At 42.9% G+C, this 23,612-nt stretch overlaps 1 protein-coding gene across 1 annotated transcript; it reads left to right on the forward strand.

Annotated features, from left to right (window-relative positions):
- The first annotated feature begins 274 nt into the window (after nucleotides 1-274).
- On the forward strand, nucleotides 275-22,836 carry POF1B (POF1B actin binding protein). Its single transcript, XM_075512882.1, has 14 exons — nucleotides 275-1,212; nucleotides 7,300-7,338; nucleotides 7,804-7,905; nucleotides 9,790-10,005; nucleotides 11,337-11,467; nucleotides 12,544-12,571; nucleotides 13,577-13,651; nucleotides 16,288-16,380; nucleotides 17,389-17,502; nucleotides 17,675-17,827; nucleotides 17,911-18,021; nucleotides 18,708-18,836; nucleotides 19,112-19,185; nucleotides 19,542-22,836. Exons 1-14 carry the CDS (start codon nucleotides 730-732, stop codon nucleotides 19,675-19,677), a joined length of 1,884 nt encoding a protein of 627 aa, XP_075368997.1. The 5' UTR covers nucleotides 275-729; the 3' UTR covers nucleotides 19,678-22,836.
- The last annotated feature ends 776 nt before the right edge of the window (nucleotides 22,837-23,612 follow it).

A 23,612-nucleotide genomic window follows, 5' to 3' on the forward strand; every position in this document is an offset into this window, starting at 1 on the left:
GAATGCATGCATTTAGAGAACATACTCATTTCCCAGACAACTGCTGCTACGGGCAGAGTTTGCTGCGCGGGGGAGAAGGCGATGGCTCCTGCAGATGCAGTGTGCTCTGCAGGGAAGTTTGTAACCCCCTGCCGAAAGTATTCGGGTCATTTAACTGAGTAGCAGATAACTGTGTATGTACGCTCCCCCTACACACGTTGTAAATAGATTAATAACAAAAGGCTTTATTAAACGGCACGATGCTTTGTTTTTCTCTACTTTCTCCATTAGCGAGGTTTCATTACGGTGCTGTAGCAGAAGCCTGGAACCGAGGGCGGTGTCTGCTACTCGGAGAAGTCCTTCGCCACGGCAGGACCCGGAGGTGAGCCAGGGAGGCGAATCTGCTCCAAAGCAAGCCCGGGACGTCTGCCACGACCCCGCGGGGCCCGGGCTGCCGCCGGTCTGCCATGTCGCGCCCCTGCTGCGCCCTCCTGCCGGCGGCAGCCGCGGCTGCCGACCCCGGCTGCCCCCTGCGCCCCGGCCGCTCCCGGGCGCTGGTAGCGGCGGGCTCGCTGCCGGCTGGCCCCCTGCCCGGAGAGGGGGAGGCGGCCGCGGGGCTCTGCCACCCCAAGGTGTGACCCGCCCTAGGCGCGGCTCTCTCGCAAGTACTAATCGCCGCCCTGCCCCGGCTCCTTCCTGCGTTTGCCGCCCCGCTCCCCCTGGAGCCGGCGGTCCCTGAGCGCGGCCGGGATGTACGGGGGCCAGCAGCAGCTGCAGCCCCTCACGTTGCCCCCGCACCTCCAGCAGCAGCAGCAGCAGCACCACCACTACTACCGGCGCCAGCAGCACTACAGCACGCTCCCCGCCGGCCGGCGGCCCGTGTCCTGCCCGGAGCCGCTGCCCCGGCCCCTGCCCTGCCGCGAGCCCCCGCCCTGCCCGGAGCCGCTGCCCCGGCCCCTGCCCTGCCGGGAGCCGCCACCCTGGCTGGAGTCCCCGCCGCCGCCGCCGTGCCGGGAGCCGCCGCCCTGCCCGGAGCCGCCGCCGCGGCCCCTGCCCTGCTTCGAGCCCGCGCCCCACCAGCAGCAGGAAAGCAGCGTGGCCTACGACCGGGTGCGGACCTACGGCCCCGGCTGCCGGCGGGTGAGCACGTCCTGCTCCTCCCGGGCGGCCTCGCCGCTGGAGTGCTCGCACGGCTACCAGCAAGTCATCTCCGGCTGCGACCCGCCGCAACAGGTACGGCGGGGCGCGGCCGCCGGGTCTCCTGCCCACCGCGCCCTCCCTCCCCGGGCGCTGCTCCCCGCCGCCTGCCCTGGGCTGCGCCGCCGCTGGCGCACCTGCCCGCCCGGCCGCCCCGCGGCCCTGCCCGCCGCGGTGCCCCGTTCCCGCCCGGGCTGCGGCGGCGGCGTCGAAGCCAAAGGCTGCCCCGGGTGCAAAGGCGGCGCCAGGCCGTGAGCCAGACGCCCTTGTGCCGCCGGCGACGGCGGCAAGGCTGCGGGCCTTCTGTAGGTCATGCCCGGCGGAGAGGAGGGTCGGGACGGGTTTCCCGCCGGGGGGAGCGAGGCCGGGCGCCGTGGAGAGGCCCGGTCCGCAGCCTGCCGCGGGGGCCGGCCTGGCCGAGCCGTTCACAACCCGCCCTGTGTGTGCCCGGGGGTTTTCCTTCGAAAAAGTCGTTTCGCCTCAGATTGAGCGGAGAGACCCGTCCGTGCCCGTGACGGCCTTTAAAAACACTCGGCCCTTCCACAAAACACCCGTCTTAGAAAAAACACGGGTCTTCCGTCTCAGGAGGCCCCAGAGAGCGGCCTGCCGGAGCGGGGGGCTGTGGGCGGGAGGGCCGGCCTGGGCCGCTCGCCATCCCGCGGCTGCCCTGAGGGGCCCGGCCGCTTCCCGCGGGCTCCCGGGAGCGGAACAGGTCGTCTTTAATCCACGGTGGGGCTTTTCCTTTGGCAGCGTGTGTACCCCAAACCCGTAATTTATTTACTCGTTCAGTGGTGGATGGGCTGCGCGCCCGCGGGAGGGAGGGCAGGCTGCGGGGCGGGCGGCCCTTCGCAGGCCTTACCGCCCGTCCCGGCAGCGTCTGCCCGCCGCGCTCATGGCGCCGTGCAGAGAAGGGCGGGAAAGATCTCTGCTTGGAAATGGCAGCTAACGAAGTAACTCCTGTCTCGGTCGAGTAAGGAGAGCTTCGTACCTCAGAAACCCGCTGTAATCTAGAGCTCTTCAAATGACCTTCCCTTCACGTTTCTCCTTTTCATTTGACTTTGAATGGATCGGTCAATCCCATATTTGTGTCCTGTTTGGCCACTCCAATTTGCATTTTTTTAAACTTGAACTTCTAAATACCTTATTCTGGGCAGTATTTTTGCCCTTTTACCGTCAATGGAACGGTAAAAGTCTAGCCCGAGCGGGTGCCGGGTGCTCCTGCTTCCCAGGCTGTGGGTGCTCCCCTTCCCACGGGCGGGATGTGCACAGCTTTTTCTGCTTACTTGGTGCTACTCATGTAAATATAATATAAGGTGTGTGTGCTTAATAGTTCTGTTTAAATCGATGATGCTAATAACGTGTGCAACTTAGCAGGCAGGGAAGTAATGGAGTTCATATAGCTTTGCTTTAAAGGCCTTCACAATGTAGTTGAGCAGGTTTGCTGCTGTGTGTGTATTCAGGGAATGGCTTGAAGGAATTGATGGAATTTAGTATAATTTTAACATATGCGATTAATACCTTAGCTAAATCTTAAAAACAAAACTAGAAACCAATGGCTTAAGAACAGCTTTGACTATAAAACTGAAAAGGAGATCAGAATTTATTCTTAAACAATTTTTTTCTCTTAGACTTCAGACTGGCATTAATATCGAGCAGGATTGGTATCTTCAATATGGGAATGTTTATTTGTTTCAAGTTGAACTCTTACTTAATTTTCTTTCCTGCGGTATAAAAATAATTAACTATGAAAAAGAATAGAGATTGAGACCAATATGAAATCCGTTCACCTTTCAAAGCCATATTTGCATTGTTTAAGGGCTGCCTTCCTCTGCAGGATGGCTTCTGTAAATTCTGGACAGTGAGCTGCTTCACTAATAGTTTTGTATGACTTGGATGTGACAGGCACATTCCTGCTCCATCAAAGCTGTTAATCCCTCTTTTGCAAGATGTGGGGCAGGAGTGTAAACACCGGTCTCTCACTTCCCAGATAAGTGATCTGCTCAACTAGGCTCGATGATAGTCTGAATTGCGTTCAATTAATTAAGTATTCATTAGAATAAATACTGCAGTCCCAGGCTTCCTCTACTCAGATAAGTATGTGAACAATTTGATTGTAGGCTCAAATGCTGTCTCTGCTGTACGAAGTATGTTTAATTTTCAACATCTGTTTTAGTCACCAAATCCATTAAGTCGTGCTGATGAAAAATAATTTCGTGCTGAAGTGTTTTGCTGGATTAGACTTTAAAGACAAAAGAGGGTGTAGTTCAAATCAGGCTTTGTGTGTGTTGCAGTTTTAATGGTGGAGAGGGAAGGTGCTTAATAAAGATTATTAGGAAGTTATTAAAGAAGAAAATGGTTTACAAACAAGGAAGTCACCTGGGAGCAGACAGAAATTGCATACTTGGTGCTGAATGGGAGTTGTCAGAAAGAAGTGCTGGGAAGAACGTAGGAAGTTCCCAAAGAGCTGCAACGTGAAGAAGTGCAATTCTCTTTTTGATTCAGTTGCCCTTTGAGCAGATCATGTATAGCTACATAAACTGCATAATGTAACAATACCTAACTCGCATAGGTGTTTTAACACTAGAATTTTCAGTTAATGGCAGCCTAGAGCTGTGGTTTAAGCTTCTTACTGTTGATAAGGCAAAGGCCTATCTTTGAGCAACGTTTAATTGACTTCTGCAGAGCTTTTGTAGATTAATGATAATGAACGTCTACATCGCTGTTGATACACTGTCTTATTATTTAGTCTCATGGTTGGTGTGTTCTGTTGTGTTTATATACATTTTTAATAAGCTAGAGGGAGGGAAAATTTGAAACTGGTGTGTGCGTATAGTACACATGATTGTATTTTTTTGTGGTTCAGGATTCCGTTTTCTTTACTTTTTCGGTCTAACTTTGTTTTATGTTTGATGTAGAAGCCAAATGCTACTCCCAGCCATGGCAAGCTTCATCCAGAGTAATTCACAGCAAATTTTGCTCTCGTCTGCTTGATCTAAAGGAAGAATGTTGTTTAGAATAAATTCTCTTCCAGTATAGCTTACATGTATGAACCCTTTCACAGTGGTCATGAAAAAATAACATATGAAATGGCACACACAAGATGTCTGCTGTCAGTGCACAGAGCAAAATCCTGACAGCCTTTGTAGGAGTTGTCTATCCATGTGAGAAATGTTGTGAGTAAGATCTTTTCATGGCTGGGCTGGGTTCTGTGAAGTGCTCAAGGCTCTCGCCTCCTGTTGTGAAAATAGTATAATATTAACCAGCTTGTAAGATTTGTCTGTATTGTTTAAACAGCCCTCAAACGTAGCCTGCCATTTCCGTATTTCAGCTGCCAAATGTAACTCATAAATTCTGATTAGATGACTAGATTGCTTGTAATTAACAAGACAATATGTTATGGATAAAAGGTTTTGATATAGTTGAAATTCTCACCTTAATCGCTGGTTTGTCTGAAGCTAAGGGAAACTTGTTGAAGTAAAAGTTAGCGTACTGATTGGTTTTTCATAAAATTTGTACTGGATAAATCTATCAAATGCTTATTTTAAAATTTTAAAATCTTATTTCAAGATCTTAAAGACTGGCAAAAATCATTATGAAAGTTTTAGCATATACCTTTTGAAGTTATCCTTATAAACGTAGACCCAGAATTACTAATCATGTCCTTACAAATCCCAAACCCAGTCATGCCACTGAAATCCACAACAGCACTGGGCTCTCCCCGTTAAAATCCCACCCTCCCCTTCCTTCTCCCAGTTACAAAGTGTTGCATCTCTCAAGCATTGTAGGAGATCGCAGAGAGGAGCCTGCGCTATGCCCCTTGGGAATGATGGAACAATCTGTAACAACCCGAGGTTGCCTTCCATCGCAGCGTACCTCCTGCAGCACACTCGTGCTGTCGAGGGAACCGCTCCAGAGGCCTTGGGGAAGGCAGCTCCTTGGGCAGAGCAAGGAACTATGTGTGGGTAGTTCAGGCACAGAGTCACAGGGTTTCTGGCTTCTCGGTCCCATCCCAGCCCGTGCAAGTCCAGCCTGCTTGGCTGGTATGGGAGGGAGGGCAGGCAAATCCGTGTTTGTGATGGAGCGAGGGAAATGTATCTGCATCAAAGTTCTTTGGAAATGAAAGAGTTTGGGTATCTTAAAAATAAGCATAATTTTATCCAAGCAAAACATTCTTAGGTTCTGTATAATATTCCACATATGATTAGACCATCCTTTTGAATATTTTAAAAGTATATTTCAACTTAAAATGCTCTAGTCTTCTCAGTTCTGAATGTATTCCTCTGAGAACACATAGGTAACTAGATAAAATAATTTTACGCGTTATCCTTTCTGAACTAGACAGCGTGACTTACGTATTCCACAGCCCTGTGGCAGCATGATTTAGTTCAGGCAGGTTTGTCCAACTTTTCAGTAAATTGAAAATGTCCCTTTTAATTTCATGCACAATGCTTGCCTTGTTTTCATGTGCCATACAATGGTAGTCAGCTCTGAGTAAGAACAATTACTGCTCTCCCATGGTACTTGTATTGTCGTAGCACCGGAGTGCTCCAGGATGGACAGAGCCAGTGGTGCGAAGCTCGGAGCTGCCTCGCCTGGGTCAGAGGAGGTACTGGGAGTCGGGGCTCTGCCTGCTGTGAAACTGGTGTGAAGGAAGTACCAGTGGGCATTCATTTTTTAAGTATTTTACTTTTTAGTTCAAATTCTGTAGGTGTCAGAGTGATGTAGGAATTGGACTGTATGTTCTAGACCTCCATATCGTCTCTTTTCAGTGTTATGTCCCACTACAGAGAGTCTGTGAGCGTCAGTGGGTTCCCTTCCTTGATGGACCTGCCTCAAGTACACGGCATGTGGGTGGAGGAATAAGCAGCTTTCTAAGTTTTCTGCAGCAGTTACAATTTTGAGATTTCTTAATTATTAAGATTGCTGCTAAAACAGTTTCTTTTCTACTTTGATTTCACTTTCCTGGTGCTGTTATGATTCACTCTTGGGAGATTAGGAAAACCGCTTCAGGCTTCCTAAACTTATGCAACAGTTCACAGCTGGAAATCTGACCTACTTCAGAGCTGCTCTTACCCAGTTAAGAACGTCTCCGAGATGGAACTGCAGCAATATAAGCTTCCCAAGCACTGCCCACGGGTCAAGGGAAGAAGTGATTTATTATGAAAACTGGAAGTTTGTACTGTGAGGAAGAATAAATAGTATGCTGTAAACTAACAAATTGCCCAGTCCTTAGATTAGATTCAGTGGGAATTCTGCTTACTTGGATAAAGAACTGGGTGTGGAGGCTTCAAGCAATGTGTATAATTTGTTATAACTGGTCGTGGTCTACAAAATGGAAGACAGTGTCTGCAATTGCTTGTAGGCAGTGCTGGGGAAAAAAGTGAAAGAATCTCTTCGAAAATGAACAAAGCTGCTGCCACTCACGGATTTCTGTAATTTAAAAAGGCATATTTCATTTTTCATTCAAGAATGTGCAGATATTCCATGTGGGCATCTTTTTCGTAGGTGTCAATTATGGAGTTTTGTGCTTACTTATTGAAACAATTGCCTCTGCTTGGTGCGTTGGATAGTGACCTGATGTGGTTCGTTGGCAGTTCCTCTGCCCCTTTCATTTCGGTGTTTAAGCAAAATACAAATTTTCTTCCCTTGGTGAAACAAAAAGTTTTTTAGATGTACATCCCTTTACAGCAGCTGACCTTAATATGTAACATGAAAGACTGTAAGTAAAAGACGGTGTCTGTGGAACGGGGGAGATGTGATCCTTGAAGACCTAGTCCAGTATGTCAGCTTTGATTTGTTTCCTATTCTGTTGGCACTTACAGAAAATAGGGACTAATTCCCTCAGACCTGCAAAGAGGTGACCAAGAAAATACAAACTCTTAAAACTGAGAGTCCAGATTGTGTACTGCCACACCGTAAATGGATTCTTTCCTTTGGGGTGGAAAGGCCCTGGCTTTAAAACACCCCTAGGTGATTTCGGCCAGGGGATCTCAATATGTTTATAGCCGATGACCGTACTAAGATTACTTTGGGAATCCGTGTAAGCCTGAGCTCTAAGTATAAAAGGTTTTAGAGATTAAAGTGCAGTAATCACTGAAACATTACTGATTTTCTTCCTTGCAGGGCACTGTTCGAAGGATTATTATTGAGAATCCTGATCAGGTAGGAAAACTGTTTAGTGCTGGGGTTCTACTTGCGTAACTCTTCCTCCCGTAATTATCCCGATTCGGTAAAGTGCTCAGCTACCTCCATCAGGGGATGCTAAATATTTTGAAATCACATGGTCTGTACCTCTGATTGTGAGAGATGAAATTATTAGGGATTAAAAAAACTACAGACTCACCCATGAGGCTTCCCACCTCTCAGCAGTTAAGTCTCTGTTAATATGCTTCAATAGCATCACTAGCGGAAATGAATTTCTAACTGTTTCTACTGTGCTTATTTCAAATGGTGTCTCGATGGAAGAACAGTCACTTTGTTTCCAAATGGACATACACTCAAATGTACATATATTAAAGAACTTGAAGTATTTTTTGTCTTCAGATTACATATTTAGTCAAAATTACACCAATTCTGAATTTGCTGTTTGGCAACATTTATGAATGTTTTTATTAAAATGTTTTACAGGAGCCATTATCCCCATTTTTTAGAGGGGGGAATTTCTGTCCTGGAAATAATGTCATCTATGAAAAGACAATAAGAAAATATGAGCTATTAAATCCGCACCAAGTAAGTTGATTGTTTGTATTATCTATTGCAAAAGAAAATTGAGATGGTAGCAGAAAAGTAATGTTCCTGAGTGGTTTTTTTTGTTGTTGGGAACTACTGCCAACCTGAGAATTGCCTTGTTGAGGTATAGGACACATTTTTAAAGTAAATGAAACAGTTTCTGTATGTAAGGAGAGCAGAAGTTGGAAGGTTTGCTATATTTTTACTAAGAATTTATTATTTCAGACTAATAATGAAAACCGCTGTTGTATCTCTAGCACTGTCAGTCTTTGTCTGAATACTGACTGAGAATTAGTTTCTTGCAGTAGCTCCACAACAGAGTAACCAATGCAGATTTTTACACAAAATGAAAAGAAAAATTTTAGCTTTAATTTTTCTTTTTTTTTTTTTTACTCATTCTTGAAAAAAAAATATTTGGTAAAGCTGTCTGAGATTTCGTCGTAGAGTTGGTGTTTTGTCAATAGCAAAAATATTATTTCCTTTTTTATTGCTCTGAAATACTGTTATTTTCAACAGGAGAAATTTTGAAATTAAAGCTTTTTCAGAGTGATTAATCTTATCTGTTTGGGTTTTTTGTTTGCTTGTTTTTTAACTGAAGTTTTCATTCCATTCTGGATTTTAGATAGATAAATTAGGTGTGATATCCATACCCTAAAGTGAAAAGCAAAAAAATTTGAGCTAATGATGGATAATAGCTTTTTTCTTCCCACAGAATAATAAAGTGTGGGGTCTAGTCCTGGAAACTGTATTTCTACTTCTGTTTTTTGTTACCCAGGGTATATCTAAATTTACGTCAAATCAGGAGTGTAATTTTGAAGAAAATTTCCCAGTCTCTTACTACATACCTACCGCTCTTTGGTTTACACTGCACCGTGGTCTTGGACCATGCAAACTAGATTTCTTTCAGGTGAAATCAGAATCTGTTGAAAGAGTGCACCCAGTGTGCTACGACTGCTAATGGGTGTGTGGCCTGTTCAAAACCCGATGTAAAACCTCCTCAGATAGGGAGACTGTCAGCATTGGGTCCTCACTCTGCTCCTCTTGTGCCACTGTAATGCAGATGTAGTGTAGTCTCTGTGTTCTGATTTTGGTGCAGAATTAAGGCATTGGTTCAACCTTTTAAATATAACTGTATTGTGAGTTTTAAGTCAAAATTAAGCCTAGGATGTGCGTTTATATACTTCTACGTAGAACACAATACATATTTTTTTGAAGTAAACTTGTAAAAGCCATGATCTAGAGAAACAATTAAGTTTGCTGAAAGCTGTAGCTTTCAGTGTTTTAACTGGAACATAAACTAGTTTCTAGTTTATTGTTTTGGGGGCTGGTTTTGTAAATAGCACTGTTCTTGATAATAAAAACAAGACACGTGTCTGTGTCCCTTATATAGTGTACACTCTGAATGTGGAATTGCTGAAAGCATTTACAGAGGAAAATGTCTTGAGCCATTTCCTGTACTAAATTTTTTTCTAACTGAAGTAACAAAAACTCAGTTCAACTGGAGCTCTTTTTTATCTCTAAAATACTTAATGAAACAGGATATGCATGTGTTTAAAATTAAATAACAGAGGTCCCTGTTGCCCGAGTATGTTAAGAGTAACAACATAATGAAATGTACAGCTTGGTTAGGAAAGGTGTATCTTCCGTGCTTTTCATTTGCAGCTACTAAAATTTGGGAATTACAACCTTGAAGTATGAAAGTGTAAGGCAAACTCATGTTCAATTAGGAAAAAAAAGCAATTTTATTAGGATTCTTAAAATATCTGAAATTTGTCATCAGTCTTTCCATGCAAAACCACATTTCATTCATTTATATATTCATAGTAAGCTTCCATCTCATTAAGAAGTGTCCAGCAGCTTAAAAAAGTTCATTCTTCTTTCTAGGAGAAGCAGTATCAATTTTCCCACCAGTGTCAGGTTCCCCAGCAAGCCGATCAGTGCCGTGTTGTCCAGCCCTGCCAGCACTCGGAGCAGTCCCAGGTCACTCACCAGTGCCAGCAGACACAGACCGGTAGCCCCTGTGAAATAATTCCAGTCTCTGTGAGCGATGACTGCGGAGGAAATACAGTCAGGAGGGTAACAGTTCAAACGTGTGAACCGGTAAGAATCATTTGCTGAATGTTTTACTATTCACAATGCGGTTTTGTTTTGTATGCAGAGTACAAAACTTTACAGATACATAAAATTGCTAATCCCCAATCTTGAAAGTTTTTGTTCAAACTCATAGTAGGGTCATTAAGCGCCATACACCCATTGTAAGTAAACATCAGAGTTTGTGTGTCTGTTGCAGGTAACTTCTTCACATGCTGTGATTGCAGACATTGTCTAGAACTGCCCAAGACTTTGTTGCATGCTGTTAAGGAAAAAAAAAAGGGGCAGTTTTAGGTGTTGTATCCTATTTCTTGTTGGCTAGACCTGCGCTTAATTGTACTGACTGATCATCGTTCTGTTGTCCTTTAAGTGTGTTAAGTCTTGCTGGGTTTTTTTGATTTTTTCTTTATCTCAAAGTGTTACCCGTTGATTGAGTCGGGTTTCATCTGTCAGTCTTTGTACAATGAAAGATTGAGTAGTACAACAAAAGATGGCTCTAGTTTTGGAGAAAAGATACATTACTTTATAAACTGGACATACATCAATTCAGGATTGCTTTCTATCTAAACTGATCAATAAGGATTTCAAATATATTTCAATCTGAGGTAGACGTGTTTGACATAGATTCACTGGAAGCACAAAACTAGCTTCCTTTGCCCTTCATTTTACAGCAGGTTGCAAGTTCTGGAGTTTCTAAGGGCTGCAGGAGGCTTGCTATGCATGTATACTATTATTTCAGTTGTGGGAGGGAGCACAGCAGTCCTCCTGTGCATCTATTCGATGTATAGGTGGCAAGACATACTTGGTGACCTTAGTGTTAGAGCTACGTGGAATCTTCCATAGCCAGATACTCCCATAAACCAACGCGGGTACACTCAGTTCAGGTTGCTGTTGAAATTATTTTATTGTTCACACATGTAAACATTTGAACTGTGGCAATACAAATACCGTTTTTGCGGTGGGGAATCTTGCACCCAGCTGGTTTTATCTGGGTGCTGCCCACAGGCATTTTATCCACTACAGCTATGGAAATATGTCTATTAATAAGATTTCCTAATTCCCAACACTTTCTATTTTAGAATAATGATGATTATATTGCTGTAGGAGATAATACTTTGCGTATTTCTTGTTGTTGTAAAGGAGGTCATTTATTTCTGTATAGTTTGCCAAAAACCAGAATACAGGGAGGACTCAATACCAAGGAAAAGAACAGTGTAAACAAATTGCAAATTAGTAAGAGCAGACAAAACCAAATCCATCATACTTGTAGCGTTTTCATGTTCAGCTTTCATCCCAAAGAAAGGAACTCAATTATGATCTTCTTGGGTATCTTCTCCTAGGTGGGTTGCTCTCAGGAAAATAATGACCAGCTGGACTGCCGCTACTTTGGTGAGCTCCTTGCTGAACTGAACCGCAAGACCAATGACTTGTACAGTTGTTTACTACAGCATGTGGAAAAGATAGGCGGAAGGTATTGGCATTCATTATACCTATTGTATCATTTCAGTATTCCAGAAATCCTAGCATTGCACAGTTGAGGGGACAGTATTGTTTGCAAGTTGGTTTTTTTTTTTCCCCTCCGACAACTAGAATTGACTGTGTATTTTACATATTAATCTAATTTGCTGAGTAACAGAGGACACAAAAATGCTGTAAGCCAAGTAAATTCACTGACTTTGATGCTTTTTCAAATTGTTTAGACTAATATGCAGTAAGAATTACATATCCCATGCCTGTTTGCACGTAGAGCAGAGAATATACTTACAGCATACTCTGACATATATTTAATGATACAATTCTGTTATTATGTCCTGAAGAAGGAAACAACACAGATGTCCAAGCTGCCATTTCCTTTGTTCTGTCATGGTATTATGTTCTGTCGTGGGTTAAAAGATGGCCACCATAAGGCATAAAGCTCAGTATCTACATGCAAATTAACGTTAAGCAGGTATTCTGCAGAGCCCTACAGATTGCCTTTGAAAAGAAAGGCAGAATCACAGCAGCCGGTAATACGAGTCTTCACAATGTTCTTACCCTTCCCTCACCATCGCTTCGTTCTTCCCCCTCACTCCCAGTCTCGTTTGGTGCTTTCCAAGTTAACTGAAATAAGAAAAGTGGTCCCATAGCAGGGAAAAAGTGGAATTTAAACGTCACAAAAACCCTGACACTGCTAAGTAAACACTTCAGGCATGTCAGTACATTGCAGCATAGTTCTGGGTAAACCATTACCCAGCCAATTAAGAATGTAATTGGGTTAACCAGACATAACTGGGGATACTGCCCAAAAGAAACGGAGATAGTTAGCCTGTGTGAACTGTCCTGCTATTAGTATTCCAGTCTCCTCAGATATTTCTACGCAGTCACATTTAACAACTCATGTTGCCTAGCACCTTAAAAGGAAGGTAACAGCTCTTTATCAGATTAAGAACTTTCCTTGCTCTATATTTTAAAGATAATCTTTTTATAGTTGTGAATATGGGCATGAATTCTTAAAGTTCTTAAGAAGCTTTCTGTTAATTGGTCCCTTGGATTTTGTCTGTTTTACAGGAACCATGACATCGAATGGACATCTCAGGTAAGCATCAGGCACGCTCTTAGCAAGCTGTTTTCCTGACATGTAGTGCTAATAGCAGTGGTGTGGATCTTCAGGCAAATTAAGCTAAGCCAGTTTAAATGAAGGATGCTGGTCTTTGTTACTTAGATTCCTGCTTGTTAATAACATTCAGAGCCTGAAACCTACTGCGAGGCATGTATTTGCAAATGTGATAATATTGAAAGGAAACTTTAATAATTTGCATTATTCCAGTATGAGAGTCAAATTTTGAAAGTCTTTCCTGTTGTGCCAATAGTGGTTGCATTGTAAAACAAACTTACACAGCTACATGTATTTTCACTCTGCGTTTTTTTGCAAAGGATCTTTCATTCTTGCCAATAAAGCTGCTGTTCAGCAACATGTGCTGCCATGCACTGCAAGTGAAGAGCGCTGCCTCTCACAGAAAGGAGAGGAATGCAAGCTGACAGAACAGACTTCTTGCGTCTACAGAGAGCTTGCTTTTGTGAATTGGGCCATGGTAGAATCATCAGCACCTCTGTTATTTTTAAAGGCATTGTGTATATGGCAGAAATATTTATCCAGGATTAAATTACATGAAGCAATGCCATGTAACCACTGGCAGTATCTCCTGTGACACTCTGGTCATCCTTAGTTTATTGACAGTCTGTTCTTTGTTTAGAAACACGAGATTTGCTCCTATCATAAACTGCTGGGAGTTCCGTTTGAGCATCAGCTCTTACTTTCTTGAGAGAGGATTGTTTTGAATACTGCTTTTAAACTAAATGTTAAACCTAATGATTTGAATATATGCTTCATGTATCACTTCATCTCAGTTTTTATATGCCACACATATATAAGACTTTGGAAATTTTCTGGATACACTTTGATCTATTTTCATTCTTACTTGCCTTGTACTAAACATGTTTTTCATAGTAGACCCATGTAACTAATGAAGAAACCACATTATGATCTACCAGGCAAAATTCTTAATCAAGACATCTCCCCTTTCCTCCCTTCTTTGCGTAGACTGAAGATATTGAAGATTTAATTCCTAAAGGACTGTCTGAGGCAACAAAGCAGCAGATTCGTTATCTCCTCCAGGTACGTGAGTGAGGTGGAGGGGGTGTGTGGAAGCCTACAGTAACGTGAACAGTGGAAGCTGGCTTACACATACTAGGGATTTTGCACATAACATACTTCTGTTCTGCTTATTCCGTTTTTTCTAGTGTAAAGGGTATGGAATCATACAGATGGCTCCGAGTGGCGTGTTGTGGCAGTTGGTTCCACAGACTACTTGTGCATTGTAAACTGAGCTTTACTGGTGCTTTCTTGCAGTTTCACTGGAAACCATCTTGGCTTTTGACCAGTTACAGAACACACATCTTTCATCTTTTTATTTGTTTGTGTTGTATATTAATGCTTTACTTTAAAACCTAAAGGCAAATAGCGGATGCTTTACTGAATGTTGAATTCAGAATCAATTACCAACTACATACAATGCTCACGTTAGGTCTCACCTTTTACAAATGTTCTGGTTAAAAACCTGCAACATAGCACTGATCTCCGAGGCATGCTTATGACCTTCCGTAACAAAACATAACCCTTTCTGGTTTGGTTCCATTTATAAATGGTTTTTGTGTCTTCTGATCTTTTCTTTAGCTACCCAACCATCTCAACCTGCTTTTTCCAGCCACATGGGGTTGGCTGTCAGGCAGTCAGATACAAATGCAAGATTCTGATAATGGTTGTTCATTTTGTTCCTTCCTAGCACTGTAATACTCTCTGCAATACGTTTTTCAGAAAAACACTCCACCTCTTTATGAAGTGCTTTGAAGATAGCTGATTGGAATTGGCCCCTGCCTTTGATAAAACATTAAAAACAGTGCTGTAGCGTGAATCCCACTGTTGACTCCAGAACCATGGGCATGTAGGTGTGTTAGAACAGGATCCAAACCAACCTGCACTGCTAGCAGGTGTGTCTAGATCTGGTCTCCCTGCGGTAGGGGGAAGGTGATCCTACCCAGGAGCTGCAGCTTAGAGTCACTTCCTGGTAAAAAATACATTTGAATGGAGTTGTGAATGAGCAACCTGGTCTGACTTCACAGCTGATCCTGCTTTAAGCAGGAGGGTTGGACAAGGTGACCTCCCAAGTCCCTTCCAACCTGAATTATTCTGTGATTCTTTTACAATGGAGAAGGACACTGACGCCAACATATTTCATGACCTCATGTTAGAACACCGTCCCAGGAAGCCACTTCAGCTCACCTGTGTGTGAAAGAGCTGAAATGCGTATTTCCCGTTTTCTTTAAGTCCAGCTGGTTTTACATTCTCTCATCTGTGCTTAAAAAAAATGCAGCTGAAGTGTCTTTTGGGGAACCGGATTTTGTCAGCATACATACAAAGTGTGCTCCCAGACTACAGACCTCTCGGACAGTTATGTGTGGTACGTTTTTACATCTGAGGAGGATTCTGAGCTGGCTGTCAAACTGCGCAGGTAAAAGACTCTGCTGGGTATGCCCAGAGGCTCAAGTCTAAAAGCATGGAGAATTTCACTGTAGAAGTACACAGCACCTATGGAATCTAGCTACTTCTAGCACTAAGTAATTGCTGAGTGGGGATTTACTTATATTTTTATAGTCCAAATTCAACCATTTTGACTTAATTCCTTCTTTTAATCTACTCATAGTAGATTTCACAATAAAACCAACAAAACCGTAAGTCAAAACTGAAATGCCACTTCAATTAAAAAACAAACAGGTGAGGTACACACTAGGAGTGTTATTTTTGAAGCCTCAGTCACATGATAGCACCAGTGGGGATAAAAAATACAAGGGCTAGTCACCATGTTGATGGAGATCTTGATAGCTTTCGTCAATTTGAATGATCAACAGATAAAGGTAAGGGAAAGTATCAGAGGAGGAGAAACAGACAGGAGGGCTTCATTTGTGTCCAGATAGTAAAAAAATAGATCTTCTGCAAAGAATAGTCAGCCCTTCCGGATGGGTCAAAGATTTGAGGAATTATTTTGAGTGTTCTTTCAAAGTCAATTTTTCTTCTTTCAAATATTAGAAATGTATCATGAAATGTGACAATTTGTGTTTTAACGTGAATCAATACAAAGCTGTTAACATGCATTAAAAAAGAGGAAGCGTTAGGCTGTTGTGCACTGCTGCCTTTCTTTTTCATACAGTTGACTCCTTTAATCTTTGGGATCTTTTTCCTTTAAAAGGGAGGAGTTGGTTGTATGGCTTTTTTTAATTTAAATTTTGTAAAATTTTAATTAAATTCTCTTGCCCTTGGGCTGAAAGCGTGCTTTGCCACATCTCAAAGGTGATGACTCATTCGTCTGTGGCTTCTCAGGTAGCGTAGTAAATCGGTGTAAGTCACAAAACTCTGAACACTCAAAAACTGATTGTGCAATATTAACACATTTATTTTTCCCTTTATTGGTTGTACAAATGCAGTTCTTTACTCTCTTGTTCCTTCCATTTTAAAAATGTTATCCTGTGTTACAAGGCAGTAATGAAAGAACTATGCCATTTGCAGAACAAAATGCATGAAAATGTGTTTCTCTCTAGAAACTGCAGGCACTTCAGGGAACGATGTGCAGTAGTTCTAACAGTAAAAGTTACTTTCAGCTGTATAGCCATTTTCTGTTCTACCCATTGTCAGGCATATTGTAAACAAAGCACACTCATTAATCAGAAGTATACATTCACATTTTTTTCCCCTCCTAGATGAGAGTGACATCAGATAAATCTTTGAGACTTGTGCTTTCCACTTTCAAAAATTTACGCGAAGAGCTGTGCCATTTGCAGGACGACTTGGGGGTAAGCTGTGCTGTGGAGTTCCCGTGGCCTCGTCCACTTGGTTTTACCTGTCAGTGGGAAGTCTGCTCTGATGACATTTAGGTTGGGAAGTCCAGGTGCTTTAATGGGAATGGCTGGTTTATTAGTGGACTTGCAAGACTCGTACAGCGGATGAGGTTAGATTTCTTTCTAGCTGTGGTTTTCAAGCGTTCAATTTGTTGAAGCCTAAAAAACCAAGTACTTCCAAAGGAAGAAAAGACCCTGCTGAGTGAAATCAGATTTAAAGCTCTGAATTGGTATATACAATGCATATATATCTACATTGGTGTAAGCGTATGGAACTGTGTTTTTACTTTTAACATGAACACGGCATATACACCAATGCCCGTTTACTAGCACTGCTCTGGGAATCTGGAGACCTCAGTTCCATTCGCCCCGGACAACGTCGTACTTCCCGCTTCATGGGAAAGCTGTTGTCGGCTGGTGGCTTTACCAACTCCAGTGGGGGTACGGGCATCCCAGCTTGGAAGCTGGAGCTCTACAGCTGCTGATACAGACAGTAGATAATCGCTGTTAGGAAAGCAGAAACATTTCCCCACCAGCACCACTCAGCACCACTGGAAACGTCACAGCATTCTCGTGTAAAATGCAAAGTTTAAGGAGGGGAAGAGGGAGTTTTAACTGTCATCTTTTAACATAGAACAAGGAGTCTGTGCAGTGAGGTGGTCTTAGTTTTGGGTTTTTTTGTTGGTTTCTGTTTAATAACTACAAATAGTTCTTTCTGGGACAGACTGAAAGAGCAGCATCCAGGATTGCAGCACTTGCCACACCACACAAAGCCACTGTAGCCAAAGCTACAGTGATGGGCAACTGTGTGCCATGCAGTTAAAAACCCATCGTTTCAAGAAAATTGAGTCTTTTCTCAGTTCTAAACATCACTTACTAATTACTCAGTATGTTGCAGTCTGAATACGGGAAAAGCTTACTGAAAAATTGCAGCTATTGACCCTAAACACTTTTGTCTTACAGAAGTTAGAAACTGACAGTGTCTTACTTAAGAAGGATTTGGCTTTTAAAGATTCTCAAGTAAAAGAATATGAAACTATGTTGACTTCTCTGAGAGAGAATAATCGTCAGCAGCAGGTAAATCTAAAAAACCTATTTCCAGTGTCATTACAGTCAGCCCAAAACTAGCCAGTATGCTGACTTCTGAGTACTCTCAGTTACTGCTGCCTGCTGTATGTTTGTGTATGTGTGTGATCCTGTTACTTCCTTAAGGAACGCCACGCATTCATTCCACTTGTGTGCTTTCCAGCAAGGACTCAGAGAGAGTACTGCAAAGTGTCGCTCGCTGGAAGAACAGCTCCTCTCTCTTCGGCTCAGTGAGGGAGAAAAGGATTGTCAGCTGAAGGAACTGGAGTACTGCAAGCGTGCCTTGGAGCAAGAGATCCAGAGCCTTAGACTACAGGTAACAGGCTCACTTGTTCCGTGTTCAATAGCTGTTATTCACAGATACAGATGCATTAACATATGAAAATTAATTTTCTGTAGACCTGCTCTAATCCAACACTACAGACCACCACAGATGAACTCTCTAGCCGTTACGTAGAGATGATCAATAGCTTGAGAGAGGATAAAGATCGTGAGATCCGCGGTCTTAGGGTAAGTTGATTAACTTGGCATGTGGTATTCCTCACCTTGTATGACTGCAGGGAAACAGCTGCTTTTTAAATTGAGAACAGGAAAGATCTACCATATGTACTTTTTAGATATCTTTTGGTTCTGCAGTTACTTTATACATAGACGCTAATGATGGCTCAGAAACCCTTACGGTAGAACATAAAACTGTGATTTAAAACAAATACTTTAGATGTAGAAATTGGGGATTAATCAGATTAGCAGTCTTTTCTTAAAGGGGTATTTTGTGCATCCTGCTACAGTAAGAAACTAGCCAAAAGACACCCAACAGAAAATGAAGGTAAGTCCCAGTCAAAACTACATATAGGAAACATCTCTCATTTAAAGCACTGCAGTAATATTTTACCACCCTGGAAGCCAGTTCACCTTGTCCAGTGATGTATTAGCTTTACTGAGTTACAAACCCATGAAACTGGACTGAATTCTACCAGTATCAATTAGCACTTTCTGAATTTACTGTGCAGCTCAACATTCTAACTTGAAAATCACTGGGTTTTGTGCATGTCCATAGCGTTTTTTAAACCACACTAATTCAAATCTTACTGTTTGTAACTTAATGAAAAAATACATCCGGAGTCCTAGGTACATACTGAAGGGCGACCTGCAGGGAGCACCAAACACCTAACTACTCCTTAACATATGTTTTGTAGTCTCAGCTGAGCCAATTCCAGCAAGATATATCAAGGAGAGAAGGAAGTAACAGCGACTTGCAGATAAGGTTGCATGAGCTGACGTCGACGTTGGAGGAGAAAGATGCTTTTATTAAACAACTGCAAGAGGTAAAATAATGCGACTTACTTCTCTTCCAAGAGTTTTTATATTTAAGCCTCTACTTTCTGTGTAGGTGGGAACTTACTAGGAAGTCACTTGTACTCTCCTGGTTCAGGAACTGGGGTTAGGGTTGTTTTTAACTGAATGCTGTTCCTCTGCCAGTCTTTCGGAAGGACAGACTCTTTCAGACTGCTCTTTGAGTGGAATTTCTGCAAATATTTTGTTGTGACTTCAGTGAACTAAAACATTATTTCATTTGAGTGTTTACTTTTGGTTTTCTCAGGACCTCTTCAGACTGAAGCATGAGAAATTACCAGGCAGTCAGTCCCCTGGTGTAACAACTGTCATCACTAAGAAGTAACGTAGTTATTCACCTTTCTTAAAAATACATCCTTTTGATTTTCCATTGTATAGCCTCTGTTAACCAAGTTATTCCTGCAGATGTTTTAATACTGCCTGTTCAACTTAAAGGGGAGAAAGTCCAGATAGGTTTTCCTGTCCGGGGAGGATTCAATACTGAGCATTGTAACAGCAATTGGAGGGGTGGCCAGCATGTTAAAGTGACGTTTAAATGACTGTATTAGGTTTTTAGTTACTAGTGAAAATCTTTGGGGATTAATGGCTGGAAGGACTATATGGCAAGATCAGAGTTAGTGATTTGGCTACAGGCACGCAGACTGCGGTTTACAGGTTTGCAACTCTTTTTAATACAGGTACAGGAATCAGTATCCTATTCTGGGTCTCTTGTCTGATGACTACAAGGTTACATCACCCGTCAATAAATCAGAAACTATTGTCATTGAGAGGACTGGAGAGATATGGAAACATGTAAGTTTACCTAGAGATTGACTGTTCAGTCTCTGAAATTCCTCAGCATTCAATTTAACTTCAAAGAAAGTATTAGCCAAAATTGACATCTCAGAGAAAGCCATAGCATTAATTTAACTTGGCTGCAGAAAGCAAAGTGACTGATTAAAGTCAAGGCACTGTGTACCGTCAGTTGCAAGAAGGCAGTAATTGTTGGGTGGAGTATAAATACAATAACCTTTCCTTGTTTTCTCTGACACGTAATTACTTTAACAAAACAAGTGGCGTTGCTCTAACGCCAGCCTCTGCCCTCACGCACAAGGCGGCCCTCCGGCATCCCTGTCTGTACTGGGAGTGAGTTGGGTAGGAGCTTTGTCCGCGTTGTGCTCTCAGGTGAGGGTGTTCTGGGTGGGCAGCGTTCCTCTGAATCATCAGTATTAATGACTCGAAACCATTACTAAAACATACTAAGCAAGCACCACGTCCCTGGAACTTGCACTGAGACAGGGCAGTGACTAACCCAGGAAATGCAGAAGAGTGGTGGCTTTTTCAGGAGTGATTCGAAGTAAAAATAGAAAATCGGACTGCAGAAGCTATTGATGGTGCAGGGCACAAGGTAGCGATGCCAGGTCTGAGTACAAGGTAAAGGCTTGAGAAGGATCAAGGTGGCCAGTTTGCAACCACGTGTTGTGGACAACGGCATCTGATGAAGCTGTCGGCAGACAGAGCATGGCAGAGCAGCACAAGCAAACAAGTGTTAAGAGAGTAACTTTGTAGGGGGACTCGACTAAGAAAAAGACAATTATGTGAGCAGCCTGAGTAGACAAAGGGTAAAACATCTGGCATGTTCTAAAAGGACACGTTACCTGGAGTAGGATTAAGAAAATAAAAGGTAAACGTCACTGGCAAACAGCAGTTTTAGAGATCAGTAATGAAATTCATCCAGTTGCACTGCAACCTGGTGAAGTGTCAAGGAATTAAACAGTAATAAAGAAATTACAAAAATAAAGCCAAAACCCCCTCCCTCCTAGCTTACTTGGAAAGTTAGTCACACTTTCCATTATAAAAAATAGAGACGATGAGCGTACTCTGCATTTGAAGAGATCAGTATCATTAAATAAATGAGACCTGTTTGGAGTTTCCCAAGCCCTCTATCCATCACTAGTGCAAGTTTCAGCTGAAACAAATTACTTTGCTGCAAGATAAACTTGGTAAGTTTGAGAAGTGCCAATTTCACCTTTACTCCAAGCTTCACAAGTATTTTCTCTGTGTTTATGTACTGTCAGCCAAATCTTTGTCTCTGCATTCAGTATTGATAGCAATGCAGGTGGGCATCTTAGCGTGGGGTTTGTACCGGAAGGACGTAGCCTGTACGTGATGCTGTCTGTCAAGCAGCGATGGGCTATCGTGCTCAGTCCTTCACGATACTCAAATGAAAGTGCTTAAATGTTCCTTTTAACGCAGATCCTAGTTATACTACAGAAAACTTTCAGGGTAGAAATTTTGTAATACCTAGAGGCATCTGATAACTTCCTGTTCTTGGTTGTTTTCCTAAGTACAAAAAAAGCTATTGTCCTTGGTGTCGGGTTTACTGGGGACAGTGACTCATACTGGTTCTGACAGCTGCCCCTTGCTGAGCAAAACCATCTACAGCTTAATGATACAGCTTTGACCTTGCCAGTGCTGGCCCCTGTGAGCCCTGATGTGCTGAGCATTTCTGAGGAGGAAAGAAAGGCTCACTGGCCACTTGAGACACTGTAGAGAAAATAAACATACAATTAAAGAGGCATGCTTTGTCTACCAGACAGTTTTGTTTTACTGACAGAAATAAGGTTGTCTATTTTCTTCTAACAAGCTGCTTGTTTCTTTCAGGAATGAAAGAAATCCCAAAGCCATCAGAGCTGCTCAAAGGAGTTCACGATGACTAAAATTGCTTTACTTTCTGCTATTTTGCATCTGAAAAAGGTTCAATCTGATATTGAGAAAGCTGGGGAACACATTAAGGACATGGAAGCATGAAGACGACAGAAGACTCTCTCTCATCCTCACGGTAAAGAGCTCGGTTACCTGTGTCCACAACCTGCCATTAACATCTGCGTACAAACGTTACTTGTCCTTCTTCACGCACTTACTTTTTGCCCCCAAGAGCGCGGTATGCCATGCTTTTGTGGACTTCAGTTTTTCCTGATGTGACTAACTCCTATTCTTCAGCCAGTCCTGAAGCAATCTAAGAGACAAAGGAAGAAGTCTGAAACCTTTTCCTCTTCGTACTATTAGCCATATTCTTCTGTCCCATCTACTCGTGCTGAGAGGCGAGACCGATACACATTTAAGTCAGTCCCATCCATACCGAATGGCTGGTTTCAATGCAGACATGCACAGAGCGCTGTTTTACCAGCTGCTGCCTACTGAAGATGAAGCAAACCCCAGAAATAACCTTCATGGGGAACTTGAAAAATACCTCACTGAAGAACGCTTACCTTACATCTGCCTGTGTATGGGAAGCTGCAGCACAAAGGGAAATCACTTACTCCAGACACACAACTCCTCAAACTTTGCTACTGCATTGGCGAATCCATTACCTAGTTCAGTGAAACGATTGGGCAAGTGCTAATTTTAAAGAATGTTACTGACCTCAGAGTTGATGTATTTTCAGCTGAACCTCTACAAGCCCCCAGACCAGCCATAAGTATTTTATTTGCTGTGCTTGAAAATTTCAAGAACTTGGTCTCTTTTTATATAGAAAAGCTTAGTATGAAAATAGCTCACAGACCAAATTGCATAATCAGACCGACCTTCCATTTACAATTTTTGCTCCTCACAGGACCACAGCGGTTCTCTCAGAATGATTTGGAGTTAATAATTAAGTAGTTGTCTAAGCAACACAGCGCAGAGAATCGTAGGGGAAAGTTTAAACTACGCAGTCCAAAGGTGCTCGCTCTTTATCATGGGGTTCTTGCTTTGCTTTATTGCTGCAGACATGTATTTCTATTCACAAATAATATATATCATAGACAATGTTTAATGGTGAAAGAACACTGTAGGCTGTGTCTAACTATGAAATAAACTTAAGTGTAACTTTCCGAGTCACATCTATCTTACTGGAAACATCAGGTGTCCACCTGATGGGCTGGAGGGGGTTGTTTCAGGTGGTGTGATGCTGCCTTGTCTTAGACAACCTGTTCCTCTAAATGAATCTTGACAAGTAAAGGAACAGCGTTCGGGCCCTCTTTTGCTACTGCTGCCAGCCTGCCACTCAGGTGACGCTGGCATGTCAAAGGTGACCTCGTGCTCTTCGTAACTGGGAGAAAGAACCAAGGGTGAAACCTGCTCATTGCGCTGCTCTTTGAGTACGTCCAGCCTGAGACAGGCCAGCAGTTTCAGAAGCCAAGAGTTTGCACTGTCGAATGGCAATCACTTTAGCCTAGCTCTATAGGAAGAGGTTTTAATTAGTTAAAAATTAAATATCTTCATTTGAATGGGGAATGCCTTGCCCCTCTGAAATCAGTAATTATTAGGTTCTAAAATGACCCCCTCATTTCTGATAGCAGTTAGACATAAGGTACAGACACACACAGAACAGTGTTATAATTTGTTCTATCCCACTAAATAATTTTAGTTACACTGTCATCTCATTACTTTTCACCTTTGGTGGCCTAAACGATAAAAAGAAGTAAAAGAGGAAGAAGAATACATTTGTTTAATGCCATCACACTGTCATTGGTGTGTAACTCTGCAGCTACTCTCACGGAAGGAGACACAAAATAATTTGCTGACGTACTGCGGTCTGTGCCGTGATCTCGGCTGGGCCCGACTCCTTGGAAGCATTACACAGACAACTTACTAATGGACGTACTGTGCGCTCGCTTCAGCCGCTGCACGGGCTGTGCAGCGTGCTTACTAACCGTTCCATCCAGTAACGCTACCCCCTGTTTCTTTAACTCTGGGTGACTTAAGACAGTGTAACAGCGTAATGC

This window comes from Mycteria americana, chromosome 10, assembly GCF_035582795.1.
Source record: "Mycteria americana isolate JAX WOST 10 ecotype Jacksonville Zoo and Gardens chromosome 10, USCA_MyAme_1.0, whole genome shotgun sequence".
Taxonomy (NCBI): Eukaryota; Metazoa; Chordata; class Aves; order Ciconiiformes; family Ciconiidae; genus Mycteria; species Mycteria americana.